The 25,603-nt window shown below is 39.9% G+C and overlaps 2 protein-coding genes across 4 annotated transcripts in view; one reads left to right on the plus strand and one right to left on the minus strand.

The window, feature by feature from the left end:
- Positions 1-1,360: 1,360 nt before the first annotated feature.
- Positions 1,361-8,354, minus strand: HAUS8 (HAUS augmin like complex subunit 8). Its single transcript, XM_084302481.1, has 10 exons — positions 8,203-8,354; positions 8,065-8,120; positions 7,090-7,186; positions 6,285-6,398; positions 5,741-5,823; positions 5,012-5,083; positions 4,365-4,523; positions 3,198-3,339; positions 2,962-3,103; positions 1,361-2,237 (listed from the first exon to the last, which is right to left on the minus strand). The coding sequence occupies exons 1-10, from the start codon at positions 8,270-8,272 to the stop codon at positions 2,117-2,119; spliced, it is 1,056 nt and encodes a 351-aa protein (XP_084158607.1). The 5' UTR covers positions 8,273-8,354; the 3' UTR covers positions 1,361-2,116.
- Positions 8,355-8,984: 630 nt separating this feature from the next.
- MYO9B (myosin IXB) overlaps positions 8,985-25,603 on the plus strand; it is a 45,479-nt gene continuing 28,860 nt past the window's right edge. For all 3 annotated transcript variants that reach the window (XM_084302852.1, XM_084302853.1, XM_084302854.1), the window contains exons 1-3: positions 8,985-9,030; positions 15,325-15,434; positions 18,777-19,670. In XM_084302852.1, coding sequence (XP_084158978.1) covers positions 18,834-19,670 — 837 coding nt within the window. In that variant the 5' untranslated portion in view covers positions 8,985-9,030; positions 15,325-15,434; positions 18,777-18,833. The remainder of the gene's footprint in view (positions 9,031-15,324; positions 15,435-18,776; positions 19,671-25,603) is intronic.

The raw sequence follows: 25,603 nt of genomic DNA on the forward strand, positions 1-25,603 counted from the left end.
GCTAAGTGAAAGGGAATGTTAATATCAGACCACACACATTTATTCTTTAGATGGAAATTGATGTCCCTGAAATAAAAGCACTTCTTAAAAAACAAATATTTTGCTGTCTGTTGCTTAAGTAATATTTTGGTGCACCACATACAACTGCATTTCAGTGGTAGTAAGTGACTTAACTAAAGATGATGGGTTCGATTTAAAAGTATTTCCTAAAATTATTATTTTTTTGAGATGAACAACGAGGTCTACCATCAAGAAATCCAAGGAGAGACATTCTGCTTTGTGTCTGTGCAGAGACAAAATTATGGAGACACTGTAAACTTGATTATTTCATCTCTACCAACTCCAATTTAAGAGCCCTCTTACCTTTTAAGTCTTAGCATGGCACACTTACGAACAGGTTAAAGGCATAAGGAAACACATTCTAGCAATTATCCAGACCTAGGAAAAACCGTTTGACCAGTTGTTTCATCGCATGGGACCCTTTCTACTGACATCTCCATCCACCAAAACGAGACTGCTAATTTACCGCTAACCCATGACTTGACTGCTTAGCAAATTTCTCCATCCAGCGGCCAAGTTTGTAAGTGCAGCTTATGTTCCTGAGCAGGAATACAATCAAGCTGTGTACAGTAGCTGAGGAAGAAGAAATAATAGATAACACCTTAAAACAACTGATCGCCCTCTCATGGATAAGCTGCTATGAAACAATGATACGGATCCTATATACAAGAAAGTCTTAATAGCTTGTCACCTATGGACTTCTATTTCAATGTACTGTACATCTACCAATCCAGTTACTATAGTAAAAAATAGGAGTGAATTAAGGTAAGGGGAGATGGAACTTACTTAAACCCTTGTTAACTAATAGCAGGAAGCAAGCCTGAATCATTTATAGCATTTAAAAGCACTTACTTCAGGTTGCATAAGGAGAACACTCCAGGTGTTTCTTCAGCAGGCAAAAAAGCTTTACAGACACAGCTTAAACCAGAAATGTACCATTATGCTGACAATACACAGATAAAAATACAGGGTACGGCATGTCTTTCATAGAGAAACACATTCCACTTCTAAAACAAAGAGTATGTTAAAGAACTTCCACATCTGGCACGTATGTTCATAATGTTTACAGTTTGTCTCATCCAGGCACTTACTCAATATTTAGATTAAAGGTTTCTCTCCACATTCAGAATCTACTGGCCTCAGAATTTTAGGTACCAGTAGGATGCAGCTTGCCACTGGGACTGGTTAGTGCCCACAAGCCCATCACTGTATACGTTGTGTAGTATTAGCCCCATGTAAACCCAGATGGAAACAAAAGCTTCTTTAGGAGATCAATGAAGATTTTCAAACATGAAGGCTCTTAACACAGCAGTAGAAAACAATCTTTATTGTAAACATATCAAGTACTTAAAAAGAAAGTTTCAAGTTAATACAAAAGCGTATGTTTTAGTAACTTGTTTCCATGACAATTAGGCAACAATTTACCAAAACTTTCCACTTGTAACAAGTGACCAGGCTCCTCTTCCATTCATCAGCCTCATTATCCACACAGCTTTTCCTCTTGGCAAATCCAGAAACAAGGGACAATTAAGAGTTCCTCCAGAAGCTGTTCACTGAGTCACCAATGATGTACAATGCTGTACATTCCTACAGGTCCTCCTGACTAAATCAACACACAGTACGACATACACAGTTCCACATTTCTGTTCTGATACATTGCCCTCTAAGGAACACTACCTCGGGAAGAGATGTAAAGCAACGCACTTGAAAACAGGTGCAATAAAGTAAGAACACGTAGATCATATTTTCCAAGAATATGATTTCTTATTATGTACCTTTCAATATTGTCAAGGCAGCAAGTGACGAGAAAGGCACCACAGAAGCGCATGTTTAAAAAAGATGTCTCCTTATAGGGCAGCATGCAGGACAAAACACCATTCTTATGTTAGTTTAGTCATCCATGCTGCTGCTTTCATATTCTGGTATAACTGAAGAACTGGACAAGTTGTATGTTCATATGTAAGTCAAGGTTGTGAAACAAAGAAGCAAAAAAGATAACAAGTCTAATGACACTGATTTAGCACCCACCCATTAGTAAAAAATAAAATACACAAACTTAGTTGAAGTACCAGTGTTTCACGACATCTAGTCCATAATTGTCTTCACATATACTTTGATTATGCAGTGAAATTTCTTTACTAACTTCATATGACAGGTTCTGCACTTGGGCGAAGCTCCTGGAACAAATAAAGCAGGGTAAATGAGTTTCGCTGGAGGATAACAACTTTTACTTAATTAACCACAAAGACTATGCACACAGACACATCATTCTCCTACTGCATAGCCACTGGAAGAAAAAAAAAAAAAAAAAAGGAAATTTCTCCTCAAAGGCTAAAATTTGGAGAAGAGGAATAGAAATTTGCAGGAGAGGGAGACGAGTGGCTTCACGGTATATCAGTCTTCAAAGAGTTCAGTTATATTCTCTTCCAGGGAAATGAAGGAAGGAAAGAAAATTTACCATGTTTTATCACTTCCTTGTGCTCAGTGATACTACTTTGTATTTGTTGACAATACTTGGGAGAAAAATAATTTTGCGCTCCTTGTACCTCCCCAATAACGATGTCAAATAGAGAGGGAAAGTGCACACTTTAATAGGGAAAGAAGGAAAAACAAGAACAGTTATATTTGTACAGTTATTCAGACACAGTGCTTCCAGCTCGCTTTGCCTCCTGTAGTTCTCCACTCTCCTGCACATTTGCACTTGCTCACTGGAATTCTCAGTAAAATTGCCAGAGAACAGCACATTAGACTTTATTTTGTAAGTAGCATAAGGACAGAAATAGAGATGTCTGCTACAAACTTAATTAACCCTCTAATATCCATTCTGGATTCAGGGGTAAGATAAATAGATTTTTCTCTGAATATTTAGACAGAGTCTTTTCACCTGATTGTTGTAAGTACCTTTGAAGCTCTTTATCCAGTTCTTGAGACACCTCTTTAATGTCTTTCAGTACAGTGCATGCTTTTGCACTTTCTTCCGAGTAGCTTGGCATAACTTCTGCCAGAAGTTCCTGTGTGATGGTTAACTGCTTTTGCATTTCATCTACAATTTAAGAGATTTAGAAAACATCTCATTTAACATATAAAAAAAAAAGTTTGTGAAAGTGTACTTGATAAAAGAAATTAAATTGTCATACCTAAGTACGTTGGCTTATCTCCCTCTATGTGAATATTGCTCATGAGTAATTCATGCCTAGTAGCATCCAGGGAAGCTGCAAAGCTTTTGTATTGCTCTTTAAAGCGTCCCAAAACAGAAACAAGAGGAGAAAGTACTTCCATCTGAAAAGCACACAAACAACCAACACTTCTTCACAAAGCAGCCACTTTGCTAGTACAGTCAGAACGTATGACCTGGCTTTTCTCTATATAGAATGTGATTTAGTCTAGGTCAATACAGAAAAACAATTTGCAGAATTATATGTATATAAAAGAAAAAAAAACACAACCACACACAAATGCTACTCTGACATTGACAGAAGAATTCAGAAAGTTTGTGGTGTGATATTCCTGTCCCAGTGTTTAACAGGTTTTTCCTCTATTACCTACCTTGCCTAGGTCAATAAGTTTCCTTGTTACTGCGGCAAGAAGTACTAGCAACATAGCAGGCAAGGTGCTTTGCATTTGATCCTTTGACTGCAGCTTACAGTGCATTCACAAGAGACAAGTCTTAATTTTTGCAATGCATTTTGTTTAATCAAGCATAAAAGTTCAGTTTTGAAAGTCAATTACTCCAAACATGTTACTCTTTCTATTTGACACAACAAAACTAGGAAAATGCTGAGAAAGTGTGGAGGCTTTAGCTTCTAAGTTCATTTACTGTCAAAAAAACACTAAAAACTTGCCTTCTTCCAACTGGGGCACAACTATTGCTGTCTAACTTATAAAAATATGACAGATAAAGGATAGAAGATGTTCACTACTCATTTAATGGTTAGCATCTTGGCTCTAGTCATAACTGTAATTGCATAACTTGCAGGATGTTAACATAATTTTAAGATGTTTACAGTCGATGCACAGGAGACGTAAGCTGCTGTGGCAACCTGTGCACCGTTGCTGCTCCTTGCCTAATAGCTCTCTAACTTCTCCTTCCTGCCTATCCACAAGGGACAACCAAAAAAGTGACAAAGGCATTTGTTTAGATCATTAGAGAGCACAACATGCCACAACAGGAAGTAGATATTTGAGATGCATAAAATTGTACCACAGCAGGCCACAGGAGCATAGAAATCTTCTCTTGAGAAAGGACCACTTATTAAGATGGACTGTTTAAACACAGGAGAAGAATGAACTGTAATAAAGCCTACCTGTTTGTCTAATGCCTCTTCAAGTCTTTGCTCTCTCTCTCTGAGCAGAACCTCACGCTTCAACTCATAGAGTTTCTCCTGTTCTCTCTCCTTTTCTTCACACAACATTAACAAGTTTTCTTCTGCTTTTTTCTCAAGCTCAGCAACATCGTTTTCAGCCTATTACATCCAAAAAATATTCATAAGTAATTGACATATTCTGAAACAACAAATGTAAGCCTCATATCCAGGTCAAAAAGTCTCAATTAAGGAATTGTAGATATTGTGCAATAAGCTCAGCATGTTATAGTTAAAGCTCTCCAACCATCTTCTCCACCGGTATTTTTTGGGGGAAGATATACATATACAACACGAAATGAGCAAAGAACAAAGTTACTGCTACAACCCCAAACACAAAACACACTTACTCCTGTTTTTTTTCTGAAACTTCTGCATATCCTTACTTCATGAAGAACCAGCACCAGCTTAATAAAGTGGTACGAAGCCCACTTTAAGAGAGTTTTCAAAGCAAGTCATATAGTTTTACAACCATAAACATGGTAAGATCATGAATATAACTTTTAGGAATCTGGTGTTAAGTTCTTCTATGCATTCAGAGTTGTTTAATTTCTTTTCAATTTGAAACACCAAATACTCGACTGACTCACCTTCTCACTTAGGTAAGTTAAAATCAGTGTCTGAGATGCCAGCATTTCGCTCAGAACATCAGGATCACATTCCTTTAAAAAATAAAAGAACATTCAAGATCAATTTTGATATTTAAACGGTTATATTTTCAGTGTGTAAACAAATTACTGAAAGTCCGGTTTGTGGCCACAATTGGTAATATCATCTACTGTCACCTAGATTAAGCTTTATATTTTTTTTAAGAAAACAAAAAACAATGCATGTTAACTAAATATGCCTATTTGTTCTTTGTTCCACCACTCTTTATACTGTTTTCAGCAGATGTTTGAAACACAGGTATAAAACTTGAAGTTTCAGTACTATGTTGAGTAAGTTATCTAAATAAGGCACTTTAAATTAGGTTGAATCAAGGTTACTTTTCTGAGAAAACGTGATAGAAAATACTTAAAGATAATATGAAATAACTTCAAAGCATACACAAGAACACAAAAAGAATCAAACTGAAGAGATACTGCAGTTACAGCAAATTCTTTACCACAAGGAACTGAAGTAAAACTTTGAGTAAAACTGAAGTAAAATTTTGAGACAAGACAAATGTTTCTAGCAGCACAACAAACCTGACTTCTGCCATAAGGCTTTAGATTATCCCAGAAACCTTTACAGTTTTACCAAGTTTAGAGAAACAGAAAATCTTCATTTCACACATTTCAAAATAAAGATACTTAACAAACGAAAGCAGTGAGACTTACCGATTCCTGGTCTTCTCCACATGTCCCCGTATCTTTTTTGCAAGAAGATTTTGAACCAGGAGTCCTGGTAAAGGCAGTTTTATCTGTATAAGATGAGAAAATTATTACTCTTTTCTACCAATGTACGTAAGGTAAGTCAACATACCATCAGATTCTGTGCTCTATTTCCAGCTTTGATTACACTAACTAGAAGACATGGATCACAAGCACTCAGCTGAAAGTGACAGTTACCGACAGATGAGGTACAATTCTCACAATGGCTGGTAATCTAACACTATCAGTTACAAATACTTGAGGGTACTTTGTTCTTTAATATTTGATCCTAAACTTAAAACAGCACACCAAAAAGATATTGAAAATCAAAAGGTTAGCTTAAACCCTGAAGGCCTTAATATGTTTTTTTAAAGACACATAAAAATAATATTTACCTTATTTAACAACAACCTTGCATGAATATAGTAGAAATAAGGGTTACTTATAATGAAGTTATAACATATATATTAAAAATAATAAAACAACAAATTGAACACAAGTGAAAGCTTACCATTAATAGCTGAAAGATCAAGGTCTGGTCTAGTAACTTTATCTCCATCTAATAATGTGGACTGCAAATCACTTTTCTCAAAGCTACTTTGATTTAGTGAGCCAGAAACAACACCTGTAGAAAGAAGCTGTTATCAAACTAAAAGAAATAGAATAGATTATGCACAAGTTCACAGTTGTGTGTGCTTTTACTAATATAGGGGGCAACCTTGTACACATTTTCTTTTTATACATCACTTGTATACTCCCTAAATTACCTAGAAATGAAGTAATTCAGAATCTTATCCTCCTAAACATTCCACAGTTGAACTATACCACCCAGGTGTGAAAATAGAATCATATTATTTCGTCAAGATTTTCAAATCAAGATCTCACAAGAAATTTTTTTTTTGAAACTCTTGTTGAAGAAACAAAAATGGATCATTTTGCTGACAGGAATTTGTGGACATTTATACTGGGCTTATTAAGAAAATTAAATACAAGAAGCAGGACAATGGTGAGGACAAAAGAATAATTCAAAGTCTTGCAGAAAAAGCAAGAGACATGCTTATTTGAGACAATACAATTACACAACTTCAGATTAATATTCTGTGAGAATATCCAGACAAGAGTTTAATATAATGAACTTCAGTTTACACCCCTTAATCTCACATAAAGTTCTTATATATTAATACCTTTCATATACAAATAATTAGCCGTGACAGAATATAAATCCACTCCTTTAGGTGTTTTTAGAAGTTGCACGTGGTGGAAAAACAGTTTCAGAAAAGAAAAAAACACTTTTAAATTCTTCTAATAACACCTACCAGCAGAAGCTTTACTTTTCTGAGGAGGAACCGATTTTGGTTTAACTGCAGAAGGTGCTTTAGAAATCGACTTTGAAAAGGAAGTTGCTGTGGTATCCTATCAATCAAAACACAGGTATGAGTGAACACAGGTAGTAAGCACAATCAGCAGTATCTCTTACATCCTACTCGAATGCTGACAATAAACAGCTACTATCCTAGGGTGACCAGGTTCTTGGCAAGTCAGCTGAATACACCCCAAACTCCCATCCCAATCCGCATCAGGTTGGTGACGCATAACACCTCCCTCGTCACGACAGCAGTCTTTTGCTTAGGTCCCTGTCGTGGTTTAACCCGGCTGGCAGCTAAACACCACGCAGCCGTTCGCTCACCCTCCCCCCTCCCTCTCTGGGACGGGGGAGAGAAATGGAAAGTGAAGCCCGTGAGTTGAGATAAAGACAGTTTAATAAGACAGGAAAATAATAATAACAATAATAATAATACAATGATGATAATAGTACTACTACTAATAATATGTACAAACAAGTGATGCACAATGCAATTGCTCACCACCCGCTGACCGATGCCCAGCTTAACCCCGAGCAGTCCGGCCCCCTCCCCCCGGCTAGCCACCCCTATATATTGTTTAGCATGACGTCAGATGCTATGGAATACCCCTTTGGCTAGTTCGGGTCACCTGTCCTGGGTCTGTCCCCTCCCAGCTCTTACTGCACCCCCAGCCTGCCTGTTGGCAGGACAGAGCAAAAGTCTGAGATGTCCTTGGCTTGGTATAAGCACTGCTCTGCAACAATTAAAACATCGGGGTGTTATCAGCACTCTTCTCATCCTAAGCCAAAACACAGCATTCCACCAGCTACTAGGAAGAAAATTAATTCTGTTCTAACTGAAACCAGGACAGTCCCTCTTCCACAAGTCCGAGCTGCTCCTCGGACCGTTTCTACCTTTTGCCGAGCCCGCAATTTCGTGCCCAAGTACCTTCTTGGGGTCTTCCTTTTCGTACTGCAGGTAGCGGGACTTCACGATTCTTCCTCCTGAAGGAGCAAAGAGCGGTCACCGCCGGGCCCGCCACCGCGCCTCAGCCGGGGCCGCGCTTCCCCCCTCACCCCCAGCTACCTTTCCGCTTCTTCTCCGACCTTTCCCCGTCCTCCACCGGTGTCCCGGAGACGCTCTCCTGCGAGGACATCCCTCAGAAACACGGTAGGGGTCGGCAGCTGGCTCCGAGTGAAGAGAAAGGCGCCCAACCGCTGCCGCCCCCCTCAGCTCCTTCCCCTCAGCCCGTTGCAACTCCCGCCCAGCACCGCCCCCAAGCCGCAGCGGAGCCGGGCACCCCCCGGCGGCTCGGAGGAGCGGGGCAGACCCTGCACCTCCACAGCGGCCACCCCCAGGGCTTTTTTTTGGAGTTGGGGGGGATGCCTCCCACCCAGGCTGCGACTACATGGGGTGCTGCGCTCCCCTCAGCACCACAGGGAGTCTGCGAGGTCACCGTGAGGGACCGAGAAAGCCCTCAGCGCGGTAAACACATCCCCGGTAAACTGTGGGGTGAAGCAATGCCTCACATATTGAGCTGCTGGAGCTCAACAAGCCCACACCGGGGCTGTCCCTCATGAGGCGGGCGGCGATCCCGAGGCGGGAGCCCTCACAGGAGGGGGATTACTGACAGGAGCCCAGCCACCACAGGCTCAGAAAGCAGCCGGCGAATGCCCTCTCCCGAGCCGTGTTGGGAGCCCTGAGAGGGGCGATTCGCCCACATCCCCCCTCCTTTCCCTCCCCGTTCCCCTCACACCGCCCGGCTGAGGGGGGGGGGACGATGGAGCACGCGCAGTGCGGGCGCGGTGCTGAATGGGCGCCGCCCTGCTCCCCCCGCTCCCCCCCCCTCCACCCGGAAGCGGCGCCTCAGCGGGGCCTGCGGCGGGCGGCGGCGGCGCTTCGCCGGCGGCTGAGGTAAAGGCGGCGGAGCGCGGGCCCCGCGCCCCGGGTGCCCGCTCTTTTTCCATCTTTTTCTCTCCCTGCTCCGCCCGCTGACTGAATTCTGTGCCTAAGGGGGCGGCTGAGGGGCCGGGAGCTGCCCCTGAGGGGGTTTCTGGGGTGGGGGTGAGCGGCGGGTAGGGGCAGGGTGCTGCCGGGGGTCGCTTTGCGCCTGGTGTGCCGGGGAATTGGACGTGTCTGAGGCCCGGGAGCTCGCCTCAGGCTCCCGGTGGACTGCGGGGACACCTCCCTGCCTCCAGGCATGCTGCTGGCCTCCATCCCCAGTGTGCCGGCTTCGCTGCCTCTTCTGGTGTCTCTGACGCTCTCTAAGAGCAGCCTGAAAGCTTTCCTACCTCAGCATTTCTGGAAAGTGGCCTTCAAACTCTCAGGGTTCTTGTTGCGTTTTGGTTTTGAGCTGCTCTTGATGATACCAAGGCTGCTGATGTGTTGAGGCTGTGCTTTATCACGCCGACCGTGTTGCCTAACTGGTGCTTGTGTCTGGGTTGTGCTAGGTCCTCTCGGTAAGGTTGGTTTTGCAATGCCTGGAAAGTCAAACTGTTGCAAGCTGGGGACATCTCTTTTGTTGCATGATTGCAGACTACATGTGGCACTCCTACTGTGCTAAATGCAGTGCTTTTATTGTCCTCCTTCGTGGCTATTTCGACCCTGCCTGATGCAGGTCTGTGTGGTCCTGATGCGAAGGGACTTCCTGAAACTGTTTTAAAACTTTTCTATTACTCTGTAAGTAGTCTGACAGAATTATCACCCAGCTTTGTTTGCAAGTTTTATTTGTGGGAAGTGACAAGTTCTTTGTATCCAAATGAGCTCGGCTTTGCTTGATTTTTGCCTTCTGGAAATGAGTGGCTGGAGATGATCTCAGGCTTCTGGCAGATGTAATTAGCCTTTCAAAGATGTCATCAGTATCCTCCCACGTTGCTCCTAGAGGTGGGTTGGTATCGGTGTGTCTACCTAGCTCTTTGCAAATAAGACTTTGTTATGCGTAATTAGAAGATCTCTGATTTCAGGTTTGTTAGCTGGAATACATGACTGAAGGACTTGCCCTAAAGTAGCAGCGTGAGGTAACCCTGCGTTCCAGCTCAGTACGTTGGTGTCACGCCCGTCAAGTTTTAGTAAATCTTTGGTGTCTTTAGCTCTGAATCTTGTCAGGAACAGATTTATTTAATGTAGGAAAAGAGGTATGGGTGACTTTTAATGCAGATAAGTATATCTTCACTTAAAGATTCACTGTAACTTTTTTTCTGATCTAGTTTTGGTCAGTTTTGTCTTGTAGTTCCAGGAACAATTAGATTCTTTACCTGCCCTACATTTAAAGTCTGGTAACACCCCTACTTCTCAGGCTGCTGCTTCTAAGGCCGTTTCCCTCATTAGAAGCGTTAACTTGTTACCATCAGACTCGAGAGTTACTGCAGTAACGTGATGGAACTGTTTTTGTAGAACTGCGAAATATGTGTGGGCTTTTTTGCCTTTTTTGTCACTGTGCTTGAACGTTTGCCTCAAGAAGTATTTTTTAATTTTTTATTAGTTGAACATTGTAGGCTGTGCAGTGACAGGGCAGCTGTCTGCAAAAGGATAGTCTAATCAGAGTGGGAGGACTCATAGGTCTGTGTGTTTCTGTGGAACCTAAAACGTTTGTAGGACTGAATAATTCAGGAAGAGTAAACACAACTGATGAAAAATTTAAGTGAGGTTCATTTAGTAAGTAATGCTTTGTACAGACTGAATTTTCTGACAAATGATGATTCAAACATTAGACTTCTTGAATAATTCTGTGTGTGAATAACTCTTTGACTCATATGCATATAGCTCAGTATTACTTTGGCTAGATATGGTCTTTCCTTAGCTAGATGGACACGGGGGGAGGTGAGGCAGCCATGAGACAGGATTCTTTTATCTTGGGAATTTACAGAAGCAAAATTCCTGAAAGATGTAACGCTGTTAGCTATCTTACCAGTCAAGGAAAATAGTGAAAAAATGATTCAACAAAAAGTCCGTGGTTTGGTACTTTTTTTGTGAATTTGAAGGCTGAAGGTGTTTATTAACTTACAGTTCTAAGAAACAAGATGTGCTTACTCTGCCTGTCTTTTCCCTCTGACTTTTGGATTTTTTTTTGTCAATCATGTTTACATTTTATTGAAACAACGCTCTCTAATGTGGTTAAATATGATGCGTATTTTTCAGGTAGACCTGTGCATGGCGCCATTTAAAAACATATACTGTCACAATTCTTTTTAAAAACTTTAATCAGTGAGTAGCACTTCAGGGTTTGTGTGTTATGATTAATTTTTTTATTAAAAAAAAAAAAAGCATTTGTATATTTTTTTTAAGGAGAAAACTGTCCAAAACCAATATCGAGAAGTCAATCCAGAGATGCTTATAAGGATTTTTTTTTTCTAATAGCTGGCTAGTTTAATAGATCATTTGTCTGCTGAAAGGGTTAGCAGTGCCTTTGTTTCAGAATTCAGGTTGTATCTGATAGCGTGTCACCAAATGCAACTTAATGCACATCCTAGCAAAACTTCTTCCTTAAAATACCAACAGTATTTAACACAAACAAGTGTTTTTAAAACTGTTTGACACACATAGGTTCTGCTGCTGCTGAATCAGTTCTTCTTTCCCCTCAATTCACACAAACGTTCAGCCTAAAGTTTCTGAAGATAATTTCTATTCAGTGCAGTTGCAGCATTAGGCCAGTAAGATTTTTGCTTTGTTGATGTCTGTAACACCAGTAAGGATGAAATGAAGAACGACTATGAAAGGTTGTGAGAATAGTCTCAGAGTTTCTTTTGACTTTCATTCTTTGCTGCTAGCACCCTCGGTTGCTTTGCCTCCAGTCCTTCTTTTCTCAACAAGGCCACATTTTCATTTCCTCTGAATCATACTCAAGAGCACATCTGTAGCTATGACACCGCACTCAGTGTAAGTTAATAACATGCTATAGGCCTTTAAAGTCACTGTGAGCCTGATAAGATAGCCTTGTCTTGAGGTTAAATTGTGCGTCTGAGCCATTCAGAGGAAGTCTGGCCTGCATCTTAGATGAGCTGAGGGCATAGATTGGGATCAGGTCTCAAGGGCCAGAGGGAGGAGAGAGAAGGAAACTGAGAAGGAACTGCTTGCAATGGAGGTAATTTCTTTGACTTTTTCCTGTATTACATTGCATTACTTGCACTGCAGGCCAGCTTCTCCTTTGTTAGGCAGTCTGTTGCATACATGAACATCTCTGGCAGGGTTGATTGCAAAAAGTAGTAACAAATATGCTGTAAATTAGTATGCTCCATTCAGAACTATGCCTTTTGGAGTAGAAAACGAGCTTTTACTTAAAGAAAACCAAGGGTCAAGAGTTGTTAAGTTCAACAGGGAAAAAAAAAACATTGAAATGTTACTAGAGCACAAAGCAATTTTCAGGTTAATCTACAAATGTCTGGTATATTTGGGGGAAAAAAAAAAAAGCTCAGCTAATAGCAACTGTGTGTCCTCATGATGTGAAGTGAGGCAAGGGCTGAGGCCTTTGCCTTACCTATAAAGCACACTTGGTCCTTGAAATCCTAGGGTGTCACTGTAGCCCTTTATCTTGCTGGAAGTTCCTTGCTTTGGAATCTAAGGAAAAGTAATAGCTGAATATTTTCACAATTGCTAAACGTTTTCAGTTTGATTGGAGGGAGGGGGCTCTTTTTGGGACAGCAGTTGACAAATCTGGTACTCAAGAATATTAGAGGTACATGTGATACCTTTCTACTTCTGTGTTGAAAAATACTTGATGAATGATGTGAGGAGCTCAGATCTTGCGGATTGAGGAATGCAGCACTGGAAATGTACATGAAAATGTGAAGAACTGGAATATTACAAAGTTGATCCTCAACAATTTTGCCGTAATGGTAGCTTTCCCTTTTTAGCCTCACTATGATTCATTGACTAAACATGTGGCTTCAAATTATGGCCTTATTTAAACTAAACGGATACCCTGCGCTGATTGGGGAAAAGTTCTTTTCTAGAATTTTACAACATTACTAAATAGGCAATGTTGGCTTTAATGCATATTATGAAAATTCATTAGTTTGATGGAGACTTGAAGACGTTTAGAAAATACCATAAAAATTTCTGTGGAGAATTTGACTGTTCTCTATTCCTGGTAATGTTGTTGAGGTGGCGGGGAGGAATAACATTACAGATTAATGATAAATCATGTAGCTTAGTATGTTTCTTTCGTAAAGTATTGAAGTAGTTACTTGAAATGTTGCCCTATTTGGTGATTTAAGTGGCAAATGTAGCCAATCCTACAACAACATACTTAAATGCTGCAGCCTACTTTCAGTTGGATTGTTGTTTGGTAAACCCAGTGGTTTTGTGTGTGGCTTTGTTTGTTTTATAAGCAAGTGAAAGTAATAATTAATAGGCAATCTAAAAACAAATATAGCTTTAGACTGTTGTCTTATAGATGCTTTATGTTAGTACTATTGACAAATACACCATTTGTAGGTTTGCAAAGATGGGGTAGTGGATCTTGGAAAGAGATTTTAGGTTGTGTAGACTTGCTTCCATTTTTGTAGACCTATTGGAATTACCCTGCTAGGATAGCTGAGTAAAGGCAGCCTCTAACCAGTACCTTGTGTTTAAATTTGTCTCGCAGTATTCAAGGTTTCCCTTTTCTCTTTCATCTTGCTCAAAATAAGTACTGTTAAATTGCATGTGTTACACTGGCATAACAAAACTGCTGTTGGAAGGGTGCAAATCATGTATCTCTATATCTTTTAATATGCTAATCCCTTGCAGCTGTTGCCCCACTCACACCCACAGAAGTAATACAGTGCAATGGTTTGAATAAAAGATTAGAATCAAACTTTGTGTTTCTAACTTCTGTTTTGACTTTTTTCTCTTGCCCAGCTTGCCTAATTCTTCCCCTGTGTTTGCACCTGTATGGTGAAAAATAACGCTTTATTGTTTTGCAGATGCTGACAGCTGTACTTAGTCAACTTTAATTGCTATGAAGAGGCATACTTGCACTACTAGAGGCTTGTACAAAGTAAAACATTTTAAGGAAAACAGGAAGGAGCCTGAATGTGAAGTCTAAAATTAGTTGATGTTCACCTAATGCCAGCTTCTGCCTCCCACTTATTAAATTCTCTAACACAGCTTTGTTTTTTCCCATATTTTATAAGGAGCCTCTTATAAGGAGGAGTAGTGAAAGAAATTGAGGTAACTTTGCAGAAATTTCCATCTCCTACAAAAAGAACTCAACAGTGGTTAGGCTGCTGTTTTCCTGAGCTTGCTGTTTTGCATGCTGACCATTATGGTTTCATTATTACCTTATACTCTTGCATTTCTCCTTTTTCTTCCAGTATTCTCTGCACCTGAATTCGGGCTTGTGCTTTCTTGATGGGCCAAATTTCATAGAAGCGATAAGTATTCAGATTGCTTAAACAGAGTTCTAGATAATTATAGATCATAAAATCAGGAGTGATTGTTCAGACTGCTCAACGTAAATGAGGGTGGTGCCTAGTTAACTGTAGCACCTGTACAGCACATCTGAAACTGGGGACTGGCTGACTTTCTAAAAAGACCTTCAGCAGGCCTCATTGTTACTGCCAGCTAAGTTTCTGCAGCAGAGGGTAGCCTTCTGGTGACATTTGTCTTATGTTTCGCTGACTTTGTCTAGCTTTGAATTCCAGCCACAGGCTTTTGTTATAGTTTTGTCCTCCAGACTGGTGAGCGTTATCAAACTTCAGTTCCCTGTGCAAGGACTTAAACTACTATCAGTCTGCAGTGTGTGTTTCTTACAGACAAAGCTTCTAGAGTATTTTGCTATAAGGAGGTACTTTCTAACGTAGCTGTTGTTATTGTCAGCTTCTTACTTGAATTTGGGGTATATTCTAGGTGTGGTATTGGTCGTGTACCTTCGGAGTACAAAGGTAGAATGGCCACCTGACTAAATATTCATTTGATGTGCATCTTGGATTTACAATAACTGTTATGCTTGTGGTGTTACGTAGGAATCTCATGTTTAAATGATTACCCACTACGCTTTCCAAGCCTGCTTCAGTTACTGCTTTTCAGGATAGCTCCCATTCCATCCCTCTGGCGTGGCTTGCTTCTTAAGTAAATCTGAAGTTGTTTACCTGTGAACTCAGCTGGAATTTGTTCACTTGCTCCTATCCTGCAGAGCTGTATCATTGAATTAGCTTTTTGATTACTTATTGCCTTCTCAATCTCTGTATGATGCATTCCTTATCAGTAACTCTTTTTTCTTCCTTTTAGAATCATGATGAAAATATTTACTTTGACGCCAGGAATCCAACTTCACTAGAATCTAATCCTCCATTTGCTTGATGATAATCCATCCATAATTGAATACTGGGACTCATCAGGTAGCCAAGTTACCATCTGTTCTTCTTATTATCTGTGTATGATCCTTTACTTTTATGATCTAATTTATTATTCAAAATACTGCTTAGGATGAGGTCAGAGATGTACCAAAGTCTGTCTCTTCGAGCAGTGTTATTATCAAACAAGTTTGATAGCCTAAGAAAAATCACACGTTAATTGGGAAGCAGCAGTTTTTCCTCAAACCTGTGTTTTTAGATATTCTGATTCTTGGATAGAAATATTTAAAAGTGTTTTTTTTTGTTTTTTTTTTGTTTTTTTTTCCTGGAACACATTTGGTGCATTTTTTTTGACATATAAGCTGTACATAACAAAAAGACAATCAATTAAAAGGACATGCATGTAATAGTAGTTCGGTGCTGCTCTTCCTTAAGTGACTTCCAGAATTTTTTTTTTTCCTTAAAGCTTCATCATCAGTAATAAATGATTCAAAAGACCGTATCTGTTCTAAGTTATTGTTGGGTGAAAGAGCAGTCTTAAAGCTCAATGCTGCCAAAAGCAAGCTAGCACTGCCTGGATTTCATATCTGGTTAAAAAGAGGCAGTGTTATACTGATTGTCTTTCTGTTTACTGCTGATATGACCGTACATTGAAATCATGTTTCAGCAAATTCTTTCTACTGTAGCTTATCTTCCAAATCGTTCTTCTAGGCTGATGGTTGGGGAAGCAGAACTCGCTTGCATGCTTTAACTTCCATCAAGTTGCTTGATGTTGCTTGACCGTGTAATTAAAAAATCTGTGTGTAGCATTAAGATGTTAAGGTTGATGCCTGCGTGTTGCTTTGCCATAAATCTGTTCTTTAGGATGAGTGAGTCTTTCTCTTTTCAGTTTTTCTGTCAGACACACTTGAGCAGAGACTGTCATCTATCACGTTGTTACTTGCTGTAAATATCCTGGCCTGTGTTTTTCAGTAGTAAAGAGAGGCCATTTGTGTTCTGGTTTCCTTTTTAGAAAGTGTGATGTGGAAGTCTCGAGCAATGTACCAGATGTATCTTGGTAGCTGACATGAGGTGAGCTTCGGAAATGTCTATCAGTGCAGTCAGAGGTTAGCACCTAGGTTCAGCTTTTCTGTGTGGGCAAAAAGTTGGTGCCACGCTTCTTAGGGTGTTGTGCTGGTCAAAAGGCTCTCTGAGGGGACTTCCTCTGTCGCAGCAGACTGTGTGTCTGAAACTAGTTGTTGGGGAGAAAGAAAAAAAAAAAAAAAAAAGGAAGTCTGCACAAGACTGTTTCCCTTGAACTAGCCAGCCAGCTTGAAAGGAAAATGGTCACTGCTGTTCTTTTTTTTTTTTTTTTTTTTTTTTTCTGTCAGTGCTCCAGATTCATCTTCCCTATGAGCAGCAGCAGTCTACTGTAGGGTTCTACTGTATGTTAGTGTTTGAGGTTCTGTAGGTTAAGAAAGCTTTATACTTGTGGAATTCCTTCAAAGATACTTCAGACTTCCAATCCACTGGTCAGTGATGATCACAGAAAATGGAGAGGGAACTTAGAGCTCACTGGTCGGTCCTTGTGTATCACCAAGTTCTTGCAGTAAGCCTCCTTAATGAATGAGGAATTTAACAGGGCGGGAAACCATTCTCTGAGGGATCATATAGCTCGAGTAGAGATGTGTTGTGGTTTGTCTTTCTGTGTCTGGCTTGCTCAGCCTGCCTTTTGATGAGTAGCCGCTAAGAATGACCTAGCTTGCACAACAGTGTCTTCTGAAAGCTTACTGTTCAGAACTCCCTTCAAGCACCGTTCTCTACTCTGAGGCTGTTCATGAGGCAGAGCTATGTCATATGTTTCTCTGAAGTGATTCATTACTTGCAGTGGAAGTGGCAGCTAAATGTTTCCAGCTCTGCTGATTTTAATTTGAAATGATTGCTCTGTGTGGCCTTATGCAAGTTCCTGTTCAGTTCTTTAGTGGCAAAAAGCAACTTCATTGGCCAATAGCATTTCTTTGCCACTTTCTTACTTTCTTTTTTTTTTTTTTTTTTTAAATATTCAGTATGTAGCTATATATTTAGAATGCTTTTGTTCTTGAGACTAAAATTTAAATGGTGTTCTGGGTATGAAGTTTTATGGATTGTTTAAAAAAAAAAAAAGTGAATCCTTCTTTGTCCTTCTATTATATACATTATTTCAGTTTAACAGTTTGTTAATTTATCAATGTAATCAAACCTAGCCCTGGTAATCCAGGTGTGCCCAGCTGCAGTTGAGAGCATATTCACCCAACAGCAAAGGTTCAGATTGTTAGTCTAGAGGCTTTTAGGTTTGGCAGTAAGGAGGAGGTTGACTTCCTTGAGGCAGCTGTTAGGTTGAAGTTAGGTTGCTGGCCTCCGGGAGGGCTGACAGGAAGTAAAAGCAAAAGAAATAGATGATTTTTGGAGTCTCATGAATGAGCTTCCCGAAATCTAGTGAGGATAAGGTTGATGTGATTAGGTATAAAGGCTTGTGAATTAGCTGGGTTGTTTGGGATCTTGTTAGCTGAACTGAAATGTAGTTGCAATAGGACTAATTTTACTGTGTCACCTAAAATAAGAGATAAAAGGGAAGATCGAACCTTTCTGTACCAAGGATGTGGTTGACTCAAGTGAAATTAGCAGTCTCTTTTCTGGGTAAATTATTCATGCTCAAGAAATCACCATGGTGTGCAGAGTTAGAAGGAGATCAGAGCAGTGTTTGCATTGCTCAGTTGTAGGCACAGCTTCCTAAAGCTGAGTGCTGTAAATATCATACCTGTCTTGGAGCTTTCATGAAAAGAGGTCAGGGAAAGAAGAAAAAACATGTGAGCACTGTTAGAACTGTCTTCCTTCTGCACCTATACGCTGTTCCTTCTGCTGTATTTTGTGGCACTTCTGATTTAAGAAACGATCAAACTCTTTCTACCTCAGGTTGCTCGCACAGCTTTAAGGGAGAGTTTGTGTGGGAGGATGAATAAATGTTTGTGTAGCCATGCAGAGAACCAGGTCATCAGGAAAATCATTTAGGTTAAAACTAACCTGTGGAGATAAGGAAGTTTTAATGTAGACATTTATCCCAGTTCAGTTTGCCTTGTGGCCATAAAAAATAAATATGCTTGTGCTGCTGTAATTGGGAGGAGAGGGTGGTACGGGAATAGAAGCAAAAGTGCAAAGAGGATAGATATTGTTATGGTTATCCATTCCATGGAATAGGCTAAACAGACTGAAATAAGCCCTAATGTTCACAAATAGGGTTCTTTAGTTAATAATTTGTCTAGTTAATAACTTATTTTCATCTTCCGGAAAATAATAGTATGCCTTAGTATGTCTTGTGCACATTTTGTAACACCTGACTTATTTTTCTTTTTTATTTAATTTTTTTTTTAGACTATGGGCACTGCATCTTGAGCAAGGGTGGAAGACCGAAGCCCATTTTGGGGCAGAATGAGTTTAACAGATGCTGACAGTGCAGTTTGCCAGGCAAAGGCAGCCTATAATCTTCATATTTACCCCCAACTCTCGGCAGAAAGTGCTCCATGCTGCAAAGTGACAGCAACCAAGGACACCACGTCTTCAGATGTCATCAAGGATGTGATTAATATCTTAAACTTGGATGTCTCAAAACATTACGTGCTTGTGGAGGTGAAAGAATCCGGTGGTGAAGAATGGGTACTTGATATAAATGATTCCCCTGTTCATAGAGTTTTACTTTGGCCTCGCCGTGCTCAGGATGAGCATCCTCAAAAGGATGGGTACTACTTTCTTTTGCAAGAAAGGAACACTGATGGGACCATCAAATATGCCCAGATGCAACTGCTTTCCAAGGAGACAGATGCTCGACGATTGGTTGAAAGAGGTTTCCTTCCATGGCATCAGGAGGACTTTGATGACTTGTGCAATATTCCCAACTTAACAGAGAAAACACTCCTAGAAAATCTCAAGTGCCGCTTTCTAAAACACAAAATTTATACTTACGCAGGAAGTATTTTGATTGCAATTAACCCCTTCAAGTTCTTGCCCATTTATAATCCTAAATATGTCAAGCTATATGAGAACCATCAGCTTGGGAAGCTGGAGCCTCATATCTTTGCCATTGCTGATGTGGCTTATCACACAATGCTTAAAAAACACATTAATCAGTGCATAGTTATATCAGGTGAAAGTGGCTCTGGAAAAACTCAAAGCACAAACTTCTTAATTCACTGCCTCACAGCACTGAGCCAGAAAGGGTACGCAAGTGGTGTGGAGAGAACTATTCTAGGAGCTGGACCAGTTCTGGAGGTAAATTTATGCTAAAACTGCCTTCTGTCAAAACTGTTTCTTTAAACCGTCAAATGGCGGCTGTTGAATGCTACTTTTGAGAGTTACCTACTTGGCTTAGGCTTTAAATATCTCTGGGTCACACTGGTGTTTGTCTGTGTTGCTAGACTGCTTCCAATTGATTTTCCTTAATTCGTCCTGCAGTGCAGTTGACTTCCTGTTGCTGTTAGTTGATATTTGACTTAACTTTCCACCAGTAAACAGTAACGTTTTGGGACAGAGGTTATTTGTGTCTTCCATCTTAGTTTTGGTGGCAGTTGAATCGAACTGCTCAAGTTGGAAGTAAACGTTTCATAGAAAGGTTTTTCCACCGCTTAGTGTGATTGTGTCTTTGTGTGTAAGCATGTCCTGCAGCATTTTATGAAGCTGCTTTTTGGGGGAGTTATTTCCTTTCTACAAAAGTTTGCTTTGAAAAGAGTAACATCATTAGTTGTGGAGAAAGTGAGAGTCACGTTTGGCTTTTAATTACTACATCATTTCCAACAGAAACCAAAACTAAACGTGAGAAGGGGGTACAACAACCCTCTTGCATGAGGTAATGGTAGGACAAACTTAATCTGATCTTGTAGGCTTTAGCCTCCACCTTTTCTTCTCTTTTTTTGAAAGAAAAAAACTCTGAAAGCTCTGAAAAGTCTGAAATGTTACGGTCACCATCAACAAAATCTTGAACAGCAAGGAGTTTGAACACAGCTAGTATATTTTTCAGGTTTAAATATTTTCAAATGTAACAATGATTTCTTAAAAGGATTTTTTCAAACTTTTGGATAAAAACATGAAAATGCAATGGAGTTACTTCTAAAATGTTACGTTTATAAATATTGTTTGAGAGCTTTTTGGTAAAGAATGAGGAATATGTCCAAGTTCTTTTTTGCCCTGCTTTCTGCTGCTTGAAAGCAGAAGTAAGATTGTTTGAGGTTTGCTGGCTTCTGGAGTTCAACTTTGCAGTTCTAAATAGAAAACAGGAAGGGGTCACTGTGGAAAGCACTGTTCGATCAGCTGATCCGTCTGCTTTTGATACAATTAACCATTTCAGACCCTGGTATGCAGGACATGGTGCAGCTGTCTCAGAGCAGGCAGAGGTGAAATCTTGTGGCATTTTGTCTGTCGAATGAGAAGCACATGTAGCCCTAGGTTCAAAATTAAAGCTAACAACTTTGCCAGAGTCTCAGGTAAACGTAGCATATGTTGGGAATTTCCATGCAAAGATGTTTGTGACTTTCTATGGTAAGATTGGTTGTCAGAAGTACTGTGGCTTCTTCAGCCACCCACTGAGCACGTTGTCATGCATTTCACAAGAAAATTTCGCTAGAAATATGATGACCGATTGAATGGTTAGCTTCAAATTTGCCAGACGGATTCTAACATTGCTGTTGGAGTACGTGTTGTCTAAAATGTCAGGCCCTTCTCTGAAATTCTCAAAGTTCTCATTCTACATCTTTGAGGGTGTTTGTTAGTTATAAATCGATTCACCATAAATGTGTCCTGCCAAATATTGCAAAAAGTGAAGGGTCAAAATGCCAGAAATGTAGGAACATCTGAATCTTAAAGCACCTTTCAGAATTGAATATACGTTTTTGTATTAAAAGTATTGCTCGTTAACTTGAAATTAAGGAGAAAGAAGCATTTCTGAAACCTATAGATGTGAAGGTAAGACTTGTCCAGGCAAAAAAAGTCACTGGGATGCCTGTAATCGTGGTAGAACTCTGTTTGGGGCTGTTTTAATCTATTTCTCGGTTGACATAACTGCAGCGTGCATCAAAAAGCTGTAATAGGTTTAGGTCATAGAGATGTAAAATCAAACTGTCCTCATTTGGATGCTGCAGAGCAGACTTGCTGGGCAGTGAAGCTTCCAGTTTTCCCAATTATGGTTGTTCTTGTGCAATTCCATTTAGTAAGAGCAATTCAAGAAAAAAATAAGTCTAATCTCGATGTCAAGGAGGAATGCACCAAAGCTTATTTTGCTTTGTGGAAGCTAAACTGCTGAAAAACTCTTTATGTTCAGCTGGTCACTTTTAAATCCAAGTACGTGACTCATTTGGGTTTTTACTTAACGGAACTGAAGTGGTACAAGGGAATTTTTTTCTTAAATGGGTGTTTCAGGGGATTTTTTGCCTGAACAATTTTGTAGTGTGCCTGAAATATCTGAGAATGTTTTATTTTGAGTCCTCAAGAAAGGGTATCCACAGATGAATTGTCCTCTTGACTGAAATCTGTCTCCGTAACTTTAATGATGAAAATTAGGCTGCATTTTGGGTCAGGGCTTCCTCTTTTCAGTCACCTCTAATTTTCCTGACACCTAAGTTAAAAAAAAAAAAAAAAAAAAAAAAAAAAAAAAAAAAGTCTGTTTATAGGTTGACCTTTTGTCAAAGTTCAAGGAGTTAAAGCCAAACTTCCTAGTGTAGAAGAGGTGAGCAATGTTAGGTTACTGTAAGGGTCAATTTATAATCTTATCGCGTACACAAGGATCTTGGAGATGTTTCTTACCAAATCCCTCTTTAGTGGCTCACCAGCCTCTGTCCAAAGCCGTAGTTAATTTAAACTACGGTAAATATTCTAGCCCCTCACTCCCAACCTCTAGGCTTTGAAGAATGCAGTTAGAGGTGTACCATGAAAGGAGATGCGACCTTGAAAGTTGAATGATATTACTTCTCAAACATCTGAGAGATTAAATACAGGAAACCAAGACAAGATAGGTCAAAAATTAAATGTGGTACTAGCAGGATTGCCGTTACGTGCCCTAGTGAAAGGAGGGCTGGTCGTGGATTAGCCTCTGATCCTCAGATGCTTCTTGCTCAGCCTTGGCACCAAAGTAGGACCTGTTAAAACACTTCCTAATGAGGATCGAACAAGCAGTGGGAGCTTGCACTAGTTCTGGTTATGTCTGGTGCTGCTTGCAGCTTTCTAGACAAAAAAGAATATTGTAAATCTGCTTGCTTCCATGGGACACGGATGCTTCAGCACAGCCTGAAGCCACGTGTCTTGTTCTGTGCTGCTTTTCAGCAGCTTACCTTGTAAAAACAGTTCCTAAGACACAGTTGCCTTAGCTATACAAGAATTGTTCTCTTTTTTTTTTTTTTTTTTTAATGTTTCTCCAGGCTGACGTAGATCATCCTTACTGAAGAGTGGGTTCTTAAAAACTGGCAGGAAAGTAAAGCTAGATACTCCTTTTTCATCCTCCCCTAAATTTAGAGACTAAAGTATAGCTCCTTGACTTGGAGTTGTGCCTTCCAGAACTGTTACATTCAGTTAGCTTACGGTTGAAGTCCTAGGAAGGAATTTACATTTGGGAACTATTATTTGGGTCAAATTGGGAATAGTGAATCAAACCATTGTTTAGTTTATAGAGTCTCAAGCAAGACGGTTAAACCTTTCCATGCACAGCTATAAAGTTTCCAAGAAATTTGTAATTTGTATTTTTCTTTCACTGGGGGAAAAATGTCATAAACCATTTGATACAAAATGCACAGTCTGAGACTGAACTTTTTATGTTAACTGTACATCTCTGAAATAAGTACAAGCTTTTATAAACATGTCGATAAATTTTATTAAAATGTAAGGTAAGATTTCATTGCCCTGATAGCTGTATCTGACCATCCAGCTCGTACAAATACAAAACACGCACACAAAAAGCTTTTTTTCTTTTTTTTTTTCTTTTTTTTTTTTTGGATAACAACTAAAAATCCAACTTAGCTCCTCATTGTGCAAGTGAGGTACAGTGTGAGGACAGTGACCTGACAGATGTGAGCTGCTGGTGAATGGTGGGAAGTCCTCTTTCCCTTTCTCAGTGCTTTGTTTGCACTGGGTCTGGCACTTAACGGATTCTTCAGGGCAATTAAATGAGTAAAATGGCAGAAAATTAAGCAAGGGGATGAGAGCATGTGGCAAGGGACGTAGTAAGAGAGCCAGAGTTTCCTCTTTTGGCAGCAAAGCACTTGGCTGGCTGTGTGTTGTCAAATTGTAACCTTCAGTATCTTGGGTTTATTTCAAAGTTATTTTCTTAGTGCACTGAGACTTTTGTTTCCCTCTGAAATAGAAGGTGAGAAGAGGTGGATAGATGGAAACACTGTAGTTGTCCGAACTTCAGTGTATTATTTTGAAAAGCATTTACTTTCCTTTGGATTTGGTGTCCTTCAAGATTTCTTAATCGCACTGACCCGTTCACAAAAAGAATTAAGACCTAAATAAAATGGAAAGTCCAAGAGCAAGTACTCATTAAGTGACTATGTCAAGAGTGCAGTTTTAAATATGAGTTAACTAATTGACAGCATGATTAGTGGGGGGCGGGGGGGAGGTTGTCTAGAACTCAGCCACTATACTTAAAAGCCTAAATTTCCTTGTAGAAAGCGAACTTTTATGTTTCTCCATTCTTTGGAGAACAGAATAAAGCAATTTGCTCTCAGCTCTGCTTGCTTTATCACAGTCCCATTGCACATGTGGCTCTGTATGGGACGGGCTTAAGCTTAGCGCTGCCTCAACTCTGGTTTGCGTTTGCATTCTCCATAAAAGTCTGCATGTATATTTAGTGGGCGTAGCCAGTTCTATTTAGGCTAAAGTGGTTGTTTTGAGGCTATTATCTGCATCTGTTTGTTTTAAGAATCATAATCAGAGAAGGAATGGAACTTCCTTCTTGCTAGCCTTTTTTTTTTTTTTTTCCTTTTTGGAGAAATGTGCTGTTATGTACTTTTCCCTGCTGCACGTGTCTCTTGGGAAAAATCACCTTGTCCTTTATGCAGTCTTATTATTAGGATTGTTCCTAATAATAAGGAACTCCTTCCCCAGGAGTTCATCCAGCACAGAGAGTTGCAAAACTACCATGAATGCTGCAACTTCCACCTTGGGGAATGGATATTTTGTAGCGTTTTTGTGAAGATCGTTGCAAAAGTGAGTTCGACTCTGAAGTAGTCATTTCCCTTTCCAGGGCGTGCAATTTGATTCTTCAGCGTCATTTGGTGCCTTCAAACAGTGGTGGTTCTGCCCCGGACTAGAGTGGTTTACATAGAAACTCTGATAGCTTTTTCAGATTGTGGCAATTCTTATAAAGGAATTAAATCAGGTTTCTAGTTCTGTTCCTGAGGTGGATCATGGATGTCGTTTGGGGGTTTCCTCTTACAGCAAATGAGAACTTGGCTTTTTTTTTTTTTTTTCTGAATGTCCTTAACTCCTGCAACAACAGTGGCAGTTTTTTCACCAGCAGCCTCCAGTTCTCGCCTCTCGCGTTTCAAGGTAAAGGGATGGGTTGGATGACTTCCTGAGTCCCAGAATAGCCCATACCAGTTCTGATTCCTGCTGGCCTTGGTCTGCTATTTTCAACTCACCCTCATTTTCTGTAGCTAGTATTTTGCTTTGGAGTGGTTCACTTTTAGTTTTTCATTTTTATCTGTCTCCTCACGGATTCACCAGGGAAAACAGTAAATAGCTTTGGTTATACAAATGATCACTTCTCTTTAGCTGAAAATCTATCTTGTCCTTTCACATCTTCAGAACTTATTTTGTAAAGACATAGGTGGCTTTCTTTGAAGGCAACCCAGGGAGATATTTCAGTTGAATTTGAGCTCTGTATAGAGCACCTGGCTAGAATTATCCAGGAAAGATGCTTTCTCTACAGCGCGGTCGCTAGGTAGTACAGGAGCTTAAATCTTATCTGTAATCTGCTTTCTCTAGGATAAAGCTATGTTCAGTTAAAGATATTGAACTACTAAATACTGAAATATTTATTATTTTAGCAATTTTCTGATTTTAGGCAGTAATGTTGATTCTTCTGTAGCTAACTCAAAGTATATGGAAGAATATGGTAGCAGCGATGGGAGTTTAGGTCTAGAGTTAAATGTTATGGAAAAAAGGAAAAAGCAACCTTCCACCCAAAATGTTAAGTGACTTGGAATGTTCTTTAGAAA

This window comes from Netta rufina (assembly GCF_964035555.1).
Source record: "Netta rufina genome assembly, chromosome: 28".
In the NCBI taxonomy this organism is placed as follows: domain Eukaryota; kingdom Metazoa; phylum Chordata; class Aves; order Anseriformes; family Anatidae; genus Netta; species Netta rufina.